The 12153-nt window shown below is 44.5% G+C and overlaps 1 protein-coding gene across 1 annotated transcript; it reads left to right on the top strand.

Annotated features, from left to right (window-relative positions):
• The first annotated feature begins 688 nt into the window (after positions 1-688).
• On the top strand, positions 689-2779 carry LOC123101890 (ervatamin-B-like). Its single transcript, XM_044523136.1, has 5 exons — positions 689-842; positions 959-1029; positions 1381-1553; positions 1640-1921; positions 2110-2779. The coding sequence occupies exons 1-5, from the start codon at positions 738-740 to the stop codon at positions 2715-2717; spliced, it is 1239 nt and encodes a 412-aa protein (XP_044379071.1). The 5' UTR covers positions 689-737; the 3' UTR covers positions 2718-2779.
• The last annotated feature ends 9374 nt before the right edge of the window (positions 2780-12153 follow it).

Genomic DNA, 12153 nt, shown 5'->3' with positions numbered 1-12153 from the left:
AGCCCGTGTGCACCTCCAAGAATGACCCCCCAAAGGAGTAACGACACCAGAGAGCCGCCGTCGATCTACTGATTTAGGGTTCCCCCGGAGGTAGAAGAGAGTGGCCTTGAACTTCTCCACGGCGATGCCTTCAGGAAAGAAACGACGCAGACATCGTCGCCATCGCGGGCCTTGGCAATAACCAATAGCGGGTTTTCACCTAGATTTGATCGAAGACCTCCATCTCTCATGCACGGGCAGCCGCCAACCTTACCGGGATATGGATGATCCAGGCCGCCGCTGCCAGATCTCAGCAAGGAGAAGTCCCCCCACCGAGACCCGCCAGCCGAGCAGGGGAGGCCGAGACCTGCAGGCACCGAGCCTCGTGGCCGCCACCGCCGCCATCGCTTTCTTCTTTTGGACCCTCTTGTCTTTGGCCTGGTCGATGTATATATCAGACGGAATAGAATGGTGCTCAGAGTCCTCCTTGATCACGGCTTAGTTTCCTTCCCCACCACGAGAATATGTCAGGGTAGGAAGGGAGCAGATCGAATTATTTACTCAGATCATAAAACTAGATGTTCTCTCGAGCATATAGAATGTCTATACATGTTTTACGTGCGTGTGGGTGCATCTTTTTATTTCTTACATCGATTCATAATATGGGAGAATACTAATTATCTCCTGTCTCCTCCAATATGAACTGAACCCCAGCCTATATAGTACCAATTCCATGAGGTGCGGCGTGCAGGCATAACATGTCTCTCCCTGCGTTATTTGGCGTCGCAGGGAGGATCCTGTCACGCCGCCAAGCCCCGGCGGCGCTATCACGGTGGGTGTCGGCCGGAGCAAGACAGCTACATGTACGTGCCTTCGTCTCCCCAAGCCGAAGCGTCACTATTTCATCTTGCAATCCTTATCCAAGTTCCCAACCCTCTTCTCACACCAATTCCTTGTCTTGGTGGTGATGAAATTGCAGTCACCAAGGAATATTCATGGGGCTGGGGGTGTTGCTGCCACCGCCGGCCGCCGCTTCGGCTTCTTTCCGAGGTGATTCTCTAGCCTTCTTCCTTGCAGTGATGTTCAAGTGCCATGTGCTGATATTATGGTTTTGTGAGTGGATATCTAACATTGCCAATTCGTCGGTTTCATTGCCCAGCGCAATGAATTATTGCTGAGGTTGCACTCGCTTATTCCTTTCTGCAATTGCGATGTTTATATATATATATTGCTCATTGATCACGCCCTTCGGTGTTTGGCTGCATAAAAGCTCTCACATTCGCTGTGTCAGTCTGCTCTTGTAGTACTTTCTAAATAGTTTGATCTGTTGATACGGCTTTGGAAATTTCTCAAGGATTTGTATATAATTTATAATTACTCAGTCTGGAAACTTTTTTGCAGGGATCACAAGCTGAATGTTGCTATGGTTATAGCTACATTCTCTGCTGTTGGAGGTCAAATTTGGTGTATCACCGAGAACCATACAGAGAGGGAACATTTTGTTGGTGAGATTCCCAAGTCTTCGTCCAAGGGCCTTAACACACCGGCTTGCACTAATGAAGCAGAGCGTCCAAGTAACATAATGTTTTGCTCTTTCACAACATAGACTTTTATACATTACTTAATGTTGCTACTGGATAAGTGTTGTTACTTGTTGCAGATACTCAAAAAGGCAAAGGAAAGGAAGACATAAGGCTCATACAGTTCAAGGAGTGGATGGACGAATACAACATTCAATATCCAGATGAGGAAACAGCACGGAGCAAATTCTCTATCTTCAAGGCAAACGTAGAATTGCACGGTTATACTATGTACAAAGAGTATAGGGCTGCTTTAGATGCGACATCATACGATGATCTTGTACGCTCACTTCGACGATCAAAGGTTGATTGGGTTGAGGCTGGCGTTGTCTCTCCCGTTGTGAGGAAACAAAAGCATTGTGGTAATTGTCTCGAACTTAATTATTCTCTATTAGCATTGTGCGCTTTAACTTATTTTATTAGCAAACCATAGTTGATTCCACGTGCATGGATACTCATGGACCCCTTCATAATTCAATTCATTACAACAAACTCTGTTTGTGATTACTTAACACATGCATTTGAATTGGAAGACACTCATTTGTTGCAGATTGTTGTTGGGCCATGGCCACCGTAGCCTCTGTCGAAGCATTACACTATATGAAGACCAAACAGTCAATCATGTTGTCGGTTCAACAACTCATCGATTGTGATACAAAGAACAACGGTTGCATCGGTGGTCATTCCAATGTTGCTCTCGAGTATATACGAAAAAATGGACTATGGAGTGAATCTTCCTACCCTTACATGGACCAGAGTAATAGTTTGGGTTGCAAGGTGAACAAAGCAGTAGTAGCAAGGATATCGGGTTTTGAGACTGTACCCACAACAGAGGAAGCTCTGGAGGAGGCTGTTGCAAAGCAGCCCGTGATTATCTATTTGAAGTGGCCACCTAGTATGAACAATTACAAAGGAGGCATCATAGATTATGAAGACCTTCCAACAACTCTGCCTGATGGCAGACAACTCCGCTGGCATGCTGTCCTAATTGTCGGTTATGGCACGGACTCAAATGGTATTAAGTATTGGCGTTTCAAGAACTCGTGGGGAGAGACTTGGGGCGAAGGGGGATATGGGAGGATCCGCAGACATGTCCATAACGGGCAAGGTGTACTAGGTATCTGCACATATCCGGCAGTATATCCGGTGGTTTGGTGAAGTTGTACCAACTACTAGCCTTACATTGAGATGCTATACACGTCAATACACACATTTTTAAATCTAATCCATGCAACCTCTTCTATATTGTAGAGTTTTCATCCATTCTCTCAGTTGTGGTGTGTGTGAATCGGCATGAAAAATAAACAACTAATAATCATCTATATGGTTATACTCGGGGCAGCCACGCCAAAATGTTTTTCTTATAATGTTATAATATGTGATCTTGTATATTTCTATTGTGCAGCAACCTTTTCATTTGTTATTGTAGCTATCTCAATTGTTGACTAAAATAAGTTCTAACTTTGGAAGTTTGAAATATATCTTAGTATTAATTATACTATCTAAGGAGTTGTACAATATGATCCTCAAGCACAAGATTTTTGGCAAGACAAGCAAAGAGAATATTCCGCTGGCGGAGCTGTGAGAAGTGTAATTCAGTTTGAAGATACATATATGATAGGTTTATACCGAATACGCCTGGTATTACTCTATGTACACTGTCACAAGGACCTGATCAATTACACACAACCAATTTCTAGACATCTATAATTTATCAATGGTATTATAGCTGTTAGATTTTAGGTTATTTTACCACTTCCTGGTGTGCTGCCCTGACGATATTTTAAGTCTGCTCTCCTCGGGGGAACATCACTCGATCAAATAAAGATTAGATAATTTCTCAAATTTAGATCAGTTCCTAATTTTCAAAATTAGAGTAGACTTATTTTTTTGATCTCAACCAAATTAATACTACAACCATCAATTTTTGATGAAAAGCAGTGCAAAATTAACTTGTGAATATCATGGCGCTACAAGATCTACATCAGACCTGGTCTGCTTCAACGGGGTAAACCACACTCACATAGATGATAGATCAAGTCGATGCCTTCCATGCTTGCAACATCTTGACTACCAATCATCATTACCCGAAAAAAAATACTAAATTAGAGCATCTCTAATCGGTCTCCTATAAATTTATAGGAGTAAAAGGCTGAGTATTCTTTAGAGGAGTAATTTTGCTCCTTTACAAAGTGTGGTTTCTAACCGATCCCCTAAACTGAACTTCCTATTTTTTTGGTCAAATCTTTCTTGTTTAGTTTACATACTACATTTCAACTACATATTAAATCTAAACATAATAATTAAGGTTCACATGATTCACAAATATTACAAATTCAAATATTACAAACCAATTTTTTAAAATTCAAACACAAAGAAGGGTTCGAATGAAGTAGAGAGCACGATAAAATAACAAGTATGAATTCATACAGAGATGCCACTAATGCTCAAAAAGATCATCTTGGAGCTGGGTATGAACTTCTCATTTCTCGATGCTATGATGCGCTGCAAGGAATCTACGTATCATGTTTGCATCTTGTCTTGGCGCAACAGAATCCCCATTGGAGATGTACCGAAAGTTCTCTGGCATGCCTCTCTCATCTTCAATGATCATGTTATGCAAGATGATGTAACATGTCATTATTTTTCGTAGGACCTTGGGCTTAGAATACTCCACAGGGTCACAAATGATGGCAAAGAGCTTCTGAAGCACACCGAAAGCTCTCTCAATATCCTTGCTTGTACCTAAAGTTCTTTGGCATGCCTCTCTCATCTTCAATGATCATGTTATGCAATAGGATGCTACATGTCATTATTTTTCGTAGGACCTTGGGCTTCCAATACTCAGCAGGGTCACAAATGATGCCAAAGCACTTCTGAACCACACCAAAAGCTCTTTCTACATCCTTCCTTGTCAACTCTTGACGCATTTCAAAGTGATCTCTTGTCTCCTTTTTGATTGGGAGTTGTCTTGACAGATGTGGCCCATGGAGGATAGATGCCATTTTGTAAGGTAGTAACCCATCATGTACTCACGGCAACTGAAAACATAGTTGCAAGGAAGAGCATCTCTGACAGCAAGCCAAGCGAAAGTGGTGATGTCGACAACACATTCAGGTAATTGTGAGAGCCAATAAATCTAAAGAATGAATGCCAAATCCATCCTCGACACATGGAGCTCTAGACTCATTGTCTGTTTCTCTTCTTCCACAAGTTTCAAACCACATAAATTATTTCCCATGATGGGGCCCACAAGTTTCTCTCCTCACAGTCTATCCTCAACACATGCTTGCCAATGGAGGCACACGACATCAACATTCCTTTCCATTAACCCAAAGAACCATTACACCGTGAGAATATGTTGCTCATCACCTCTTTAGAAGCTAATGAGCAACATAAGGTTCAATATAAGAAAATGCTTAGTTACATAAATCTTTAGTGTTGAAGTATATTGCCCGCCTATCTCCATCAGTTCGGACTTTTGAAGAAACTAGCTGGAGCATGAATTTGATATGGTATCCGAGTCAAGAGGTCTTGAGTTCAAGACCCTGCCAACCCAGTAAAATTGGCTTGTATGACAACTGAATATACTGACCGGAAACGACTATAGCTTGTTTGTTTTACTCTGCCATTTCATCTATCTCTCAACTGATGTTAGCAACATTTATGTGAATTATTCTATCATCATATCTCATTACTAGTTAAGCCATCTGATTGGGGAAATATTAGCCTCCACTAATTTGTGGCTTGATGGCTCAGTTCTGTTCAAACCGGAGAAGAGATTTGAGATTAGGATTCAACCATGAAATTTTCGGCTCTCACATGTAATGGATAGAGCACATGGTTTGGGTCAAAGGAATGTTTCCTGTTGTCATACTTGTAGATATTTAAAAACCATCATCAATGAACAAATCTTACAACATGAGAACCAGCCTGCACCATATATGTGATATGATAAACATTTATTGACTTCAAATCAATACCCATCATATATGTGATATGATAAACATTTATCTTTAAACCAGACAATTGTTCGACGGAGGAGTCTCCATTTTACAGTACGCTGACGACACTATCTTATTCATGAAACATGACATTGCTAAGGCACGCAATATGAAACTTATATTATGTCTCTTCGAACAATTGTCTGGTTTATAGATAAACTTTCACAAGAGCGAGTTGTTCTGCTTTGGGAAAGCAAAAGATGAGCAAGACACTTATAGACAACTGTTCAGGTGTGAATGCGTGGATGCACTTGGTTCGGAGATTGATAGATGTTCAACTATCCGACCAGCCGGATTCGACGCACTGGAAATTAGATAGAAAGGTGGTATTTACGGTGAAATCTTTATATATGAATTTGTTTAATTCTGGCCCAATCTCAAGATCGTTGAGTATTTGGAAGGTTAATGTTCCCTTGTGTATTAAATTTTTTATGTGGTTCGTCCACAAGCAAGTAATACTCACCAAGGACAACTTAATCAAGAGGGGATGGCTAGGTAGTTCACGTTGTTGTTTTTGCGATCATGATGAAACAATACAACATCTATTCCTTGAATGCCCACTCGCCAAATTGCTTTGGAGAACGATTCATATATCCTTTAACGTTAATCCTCCAGTTGACATTGAGTCGTTATTTGGAACGTGGTAAGCTGGGGTTGAGCATACTACTGCGGCTCGTATTTGGATTGAAATATGCGCACTTCTGTGGGCTATATGGAACTATAGGAATGATATGATTTTTAACAAACAACACATTTTAACCTTCTTGCAAGTCATCTTCAGAGCTACCGCATGGATCTGTACGTGGTCCTTCCTCACTCCTATGGACTCCAGGGAGCCTTTGGTTACTGGGTGCAACCAGTGGACGATGGTAGCACGGGCTATATTCAACTAGTTTGGATGGCGGTGATAGGAGTCTAGGGAGCACGGGCTATATCCTTCGTAGTGCCTTACCGGTTGCGATTTTCAGCATGTACTTTTCTTTTTTTTCGTTTGTTTCGCTCCGTTTGCGAGCTGTAATACTTTTATGACTTTGGGCTACTCCGTGGATTTTTAATAAGATGGCTGCATGCATCTTCATGATGAGGCCGGGGGTATGCCTCCATTTCCAAAAAAATAAAATCAATACCGATTATTTTTGTGTCTGGTTAGGGTCACAAAATCAATATTTCCTCTCTGCCACATATATCTGATCATTTTTGCTTGGCAGCAACAGAAAAAAAAATCTGAAATATAGCATTTTGGCAGCAACTTATTAACAAAGACTGACTGGAGAACCAGCATTTATAGACTATCAATATATGCACAACCATGCATATCTTGAAGCTCGCCCAATTCCCAGCAGGATAAAAAAATACATATACACCCGGATGAGACTGAGTGATCAACAACAGATACGACACAAAGAGAGATAGAGGGAGATAAAACTCCTCGAACAAAGAGGGCATAAAAGAGAGACTACGCGGGAAACACTGAGAGCGACAAGTGCATATTCACAACATTCTTACGATGTGACAAGAAGCTAGCTAGTAGAAGATATAATAGCTTGACTTGTTTCACAGCCAGGTAGCTTGATCCCCATTCATGGCAATGATCTTGCCGATTTCGCATGGTACTCATTAATGGCGTCTCCAACCATTTTACCGATTAAAACAGCCCCCGCAAATCTGAAGAAATCGTTAAAGTATATTGCCCGCCGACACGATGCAGATGAGATGATATAATTAGCGAGGATAGCTATGTTTAATGATTGGAGAAATAATAACATGGCTCTGTTTTAGGATGAATTTTACCATGCTGAAGACTCTAATTCCTATGGAAGGCAATGCTAGGACCATGAGAAAGTTTCAGCTAATCAGTATTTTATGGATGACGAATTGCAGTTTTTATTTATGAATGCAGTTTTTAAGAAGAAAAAGATCTAAGGTACTTACTAATAGGTTAGCTTCACTCCTGAATAGATGGATTTGCTAATAGATATTCTGAAGTTAAGAGGTTTTGGTGATGAATAGGTCTGTTGAATCCAGTGTTTGGTTATTGGAAGTCTTTTTTGTGTGTGATAGGGAAACGTCTTAGGGATGGTTTAAATCTTCTAGTGGACGTCATTTCTAGAATGCTTGACAAGGGTGCTGGGGATGGTTATATGTTGTAGTGGACGTCTTAAGTAAAGATTGTATTTTTTTCCTTCAAAAAAGAATAAAACAAACAATTGCAATACTAGATGATGTGTTTATTAGGCGAGTGACGGAGGGGGATTATGCATGTACCAGCGGGGATCATCGCGTCTAGGTTTGACATACTGAGAGAGTTCTTTGAGCAAAAGGTTGTTTTTGAGGCCTAGGCTGCTATAAGCGAAGTATTCAGCTTCCCAGGCGGCAATCATGTTGTAGAGGCCCTCTTTCTTGGCTTGGATTAGAACCAAGCGCAACACGGCATCCTTCCTCTGATCGGGCGTGAGGTTCTACGGCAGGCACAAACGACGAAGAAGCCAGTTTGTATATTAGTAATCATAATCTTAGATTGCATCCATCCATTTGCTTGCTCTAGCTAGCTAGTATTTTGTAGATGCAAGCAACAAAGACAGTTTGTGCGGATATACTAGTAGATTAGCAAACTAAGAGAGTCAGATTGTTGTATATTAACAGACTAGCTAGGATTGCTTCCTCTAGTACGTATTTTGTAGATGCAAGCAACAAAGTTAGTTTGTGTAGATATAGATTAGCAAAGTAAGAGAGGCAGTTGGATGCTTATAATTAAGTAGGACAGGAGGAGGATGAAGGAACAATAGCATAGGACGATTTGGACTGGTAAGAGAAGAGAAAAGATGTTGATTTTGCAGTACAGCGCGTACGTGGCCTGTAGTGGAATTCACGATCCGTGTAGTAGACAGCGGCAGACGCTCAACAGCTGCAGCCTCCGCCGCTGTCGTTCCGAGCCTCCTCGCCGCGTGACGAAGCCCCGAGGCCATGGCCTGATCTCCGCTATCCTATCGCCCGCCGTGCCTGTAGGACGTACCGTCCGGCCGGATCTCTGTCTGGGTTAGGGTTAGGGCTCCTCGCTCGCTCTCGAAATCGTGAGGGTCTGGGTTAGGATCGCTAAACCAAACTTGGTGATCAGGGTTAGGGCTCCTCGCTCACTCTCGAAATCGTGAGGGGTACCCAAACTTGGTGACTCGAAACGTTTTTTCTAGGGTTTCGGAGAGGAAGGCGGCGCGCAGGTGATTCAGGTCTTCTGCGCTGCATTTCAAAAAAAAAAAACGTCTTCTTCGGTGCAAACCTAGGGTTTTCTAACTGCTTCCTCCGATCACAGCTTCCCTAGATCGTCCTCTTGCTCGTGGTCTCGTTCGGGATGCTGGTCAAGGGGAGACCCTCGCGTCTCTACCCACCCTTGACAGATGGTAGCAGGAGGGGTTTGGGGGTGATCAGGGTGGGAAATGTGGAAGACTAGGTTTGGCAATGCAACTCTCCATGTATTGATCGGGCGCAAAGTGCACGTATACATTATGTACAAGGTGGGTCTCAATCTCATCTACTCCCTCCGTTCCTAAATATTTGTCTTTTTAGAGATAATCTAGATGTGCAACAAACTAACTTTGTGAGATTTCAACAAGGTGAGATTATGTACAAGGTGAGATTTCAACAAGTGACTACATACGGAGCAAAATGAGTAAATCTACACTCTAAAATATGTCTATATACATCTGTATGTGATAGTCCATTTGAATCTCTAAGAAGACAAATATTTAGGAACGGAGGGAGTATATAAGGAATAGGAGGTGGGCAAAGAATACAAGATATACTACATGCAAACCATATTTCAACAACCCCGCAGTCAAAACGTCGCCAGAGACATAGAGACTGGGCCGAAACTCCTCAAAAGTAGGAGTAGGCAATCCCTTAGTCATCACATCAGCGAACTGTTGTGTCGCCGGAACATGAAGAACCCGAATACGTCCAAGGGCCACCTGTTCGCGCACAAAATGAATGTCGAACTCGATGTGCTTCGTCCGGCGATGATGAATGGGGTTGGCAGAGAGGTAGAAGGCGGATACATTATCACAATATACCACTGTAGTCTGGGAGACATCGTGACGCAACTCCTGAAGAAGCTGACACGCGACAACTCGGTACTCAGCCTCCGCGCTTGAGCACGACACCGTAGGTTGTCGTTTAGACGACCACAAGATGAGGGAGGAACCGAGGTAGACGCATTAGCCAGATGTGGAGCGGCGCGTGTCAGGACAGCCAGCCAAGTCAGCATCAGAATAAGCCACCATATCCATAGATGAAGATGCCGTCAACGTCAGACCGAGAGCCATAGTTCCTCGAATATACCATAGAATCTGCTTCACCAGGTTCCAATGAGAGTCGCGCGGGGAGTGCAGATGAAGGCACACATGCTGGACTGCATACTGCAAATCTGGTCTGGTGAGTGTCAAGTACTGGAGACCACCAACACTGGAGCGGTAAAATGGAGCATCCAACGCGGGAGAGCCATCAAGTGCAGAGAGCTTGGCATTCGTATCGACAGGAGTAGCAACAGGTTTGCAATTGAGCATGCCAGCGCGCTCAAGCAACTCATGTGCATACTTCTGTTGGTGAAGCTAAAACCCATTCTGGTCGCTGAACCACCTCAATGCCAAGAAAATAATGCAAAGCGCCTAGATCCTTGATAGCAAACTCATCGTGCAACCGAGTAGTAATCTGTTGAAGAAGCTCAACGGAGGAGGCTGTCAAGATAATGTCGTCGATGTAGAGCAAGAGGTAGGCAGTCGCATGGCCATGATGATAGACGAACATCAGGGCATCCGAGCGAGTGATGGAGAACCCAAGCTGCTGAAGAAAACCGGCGATGCGCTAGTACCAGGCACGAGGTGCTTGCTTCAGGCCATAAAGAGACCGGGAAAGCGAGCACACATAGTCGGGATGAGTAGCGCCGACGAAGCTGATGGGCTGCTGGCAATAAACCTGTTTGGCGAGGTGACCATGGAGGAAGGCGTTGGCGACATCCATCTGCTGTACAGGCCATGCACGAGAGACCGCGAGGTGAAGAACAGTGTGGATCATGCCCGGCTTGACCACCGGTGCAAACGTCTCAGTGAAGTCAACTCCTACACGCTGATGGAAACCACGAACCCACCCAGCGAGCCTTATACTGCTCGAGAGTGCCGTCCGGACGAGTCTTGTGGCAGAAGACCCATTTTGCCACTGATGACATTGGCGTGACGAGGCCGAGGGATGAGCTGCCAAGTGCGGTTCCGCTGGAGAGCGTCGAACTCTTCCTGCATCGCAGCGAGCAAGTGAGGATCATGGAGGATGGCTCGAGCTGACGATGGAAGAGGTGACAGCGTGGATGTAGAGGCAGCGAGGAGATACTCATCGCTGGTATACCGCATGCTCGGCGATGAACGCCGGCTTGAGACTGAGTCATAGGGCGGGGCAGCGGGTCCGGTGCGGCGACGGGTGATGATGATGGTGAAGAACCCGTGGAGGCCGAGTCGCCGGGCGATAGCGCGCCGGCAGAGTGGGACGCCAAGGGTGCTAGGGATGTCGGGGACGCCAAGGACGTCCGAGTCCATTTTATGTGGGGCCGGGTAGGCTAGAGTGGGCTGTATCCGACATGACGGTGGTGTCCGGGCGTCCCGTATCCGCTCCAGATTTGTGTTAGATATCGAGAGTGTCGGTCTGTCTGGGCGTTTGGGCCGTATATGGGACGCCCGGTTGGATGGTGTTTTTCGTCTGATCAGTGACCAGGCAGTTCGTCCGCTGGTTTGGGGTGGGTATGAGGGTCCGGTCGTAGATCCTCTTACGGCCGGTGAAGTATATTTGGTGGCCACAGGGCAAGAAAGGTAGTATATTTGGAAGAGTACGTTTTCTCCGCATGTGACAACGGCCGGTGTAGCATATTTGGAAGCTGTAAGTTTTCTCCTTAGACACGTTGAAATGAACTTTACTGGTGTTAAAAAAAAAAGCAAAAGGAAAAAATGTACTTCACCACGAGTTTTCTCCTTGATACGTTGAAATGAACTTTACCGGTGAACAAAAAAAGAAAAAGGAAAAAAAAATGAACTTCACCACGAGCGACTCCTCCCTCGGGCGACTCACGAGCCGTTGGATCGCGCATTGACTTATCCAACGGCCGCCGCGTGGATAGATTTGCGACGTCACAGCTTTTCACCGCGGGTGCGTTGGCCGTTCGGGAGCGGAGCGGTCAATTCCATCCCGCTGGCTGTCCACCACCATTGAGGAAACGGTACGAGGTCTAGATGGGTATAAACGAAGACCGCGTGAATCAAGGATTTTCTGCACCGCCGCAATTAAGGTAAATTAATTTAATTAATTACCCTTCCGAAATAAGAGAAAAGTAAAAAAAGAAGATAAAGAGGAGAAGCGTGGGTCCCGCCGGGGAAGGTGCCGTCCTCTCTGTGTCTCTGGCGCGTGGGCCAGGGAGTGAGGGTGCCACTGAAGGGTACGGTCGCAGAGCTGAGCTGAAATCTCGGCTCATCAGGCCATATATAAGCTGAGCCTATCTATTCCCGTCTCCTCTCCCAAGCGGAGGAACCCTAGCCGCCCCCCATTCCAATCCAATATCT

The sequence above is a fragment of the Triticum aestivum genome, chromosome 1B, assembly GCF_018294505.1.
Source record: "Triticum aestivum cultivar Chinese Spring chromosome 1B, IWGSC CS RefSeq v2.1, whole genome shotgun sequence".
NCBI classification, from domain to species: domain Eukaryota; kingdom Viridiplantae; phylum Streptophyta; class Magnoliopsida; order Poales; family Poaceae; genus Triticum; species Triticum aestivum.
Note: the sequence above shows the minus strand (reverse complement) of the source record. Positions and strands in the feature narration are given on the sequence as shown.

Coding starts and splice junctions, on each gene's coding strand:
- LOC123101890 (XM_044523136.1), top strand. CDS start 738: ATGTCTCTCCCTGCGTTATTTGGCGTCGCAGGGAGGATCCTGTCACGC. Junction 843..958: donor CCGGAGCAAGACAGCTACAT/GTACGTGCCTTC, acceptor ATGAAATTGCAG/TCACCAAGGAATATTCATGG. Junction 1,030..1,380: donor CGCTTCGGCTTCTTTCCGAG/GTGATTCTCTAG, acceptor ACTTTTTTGCAG/GGATCACAAGCTGAATGTTG.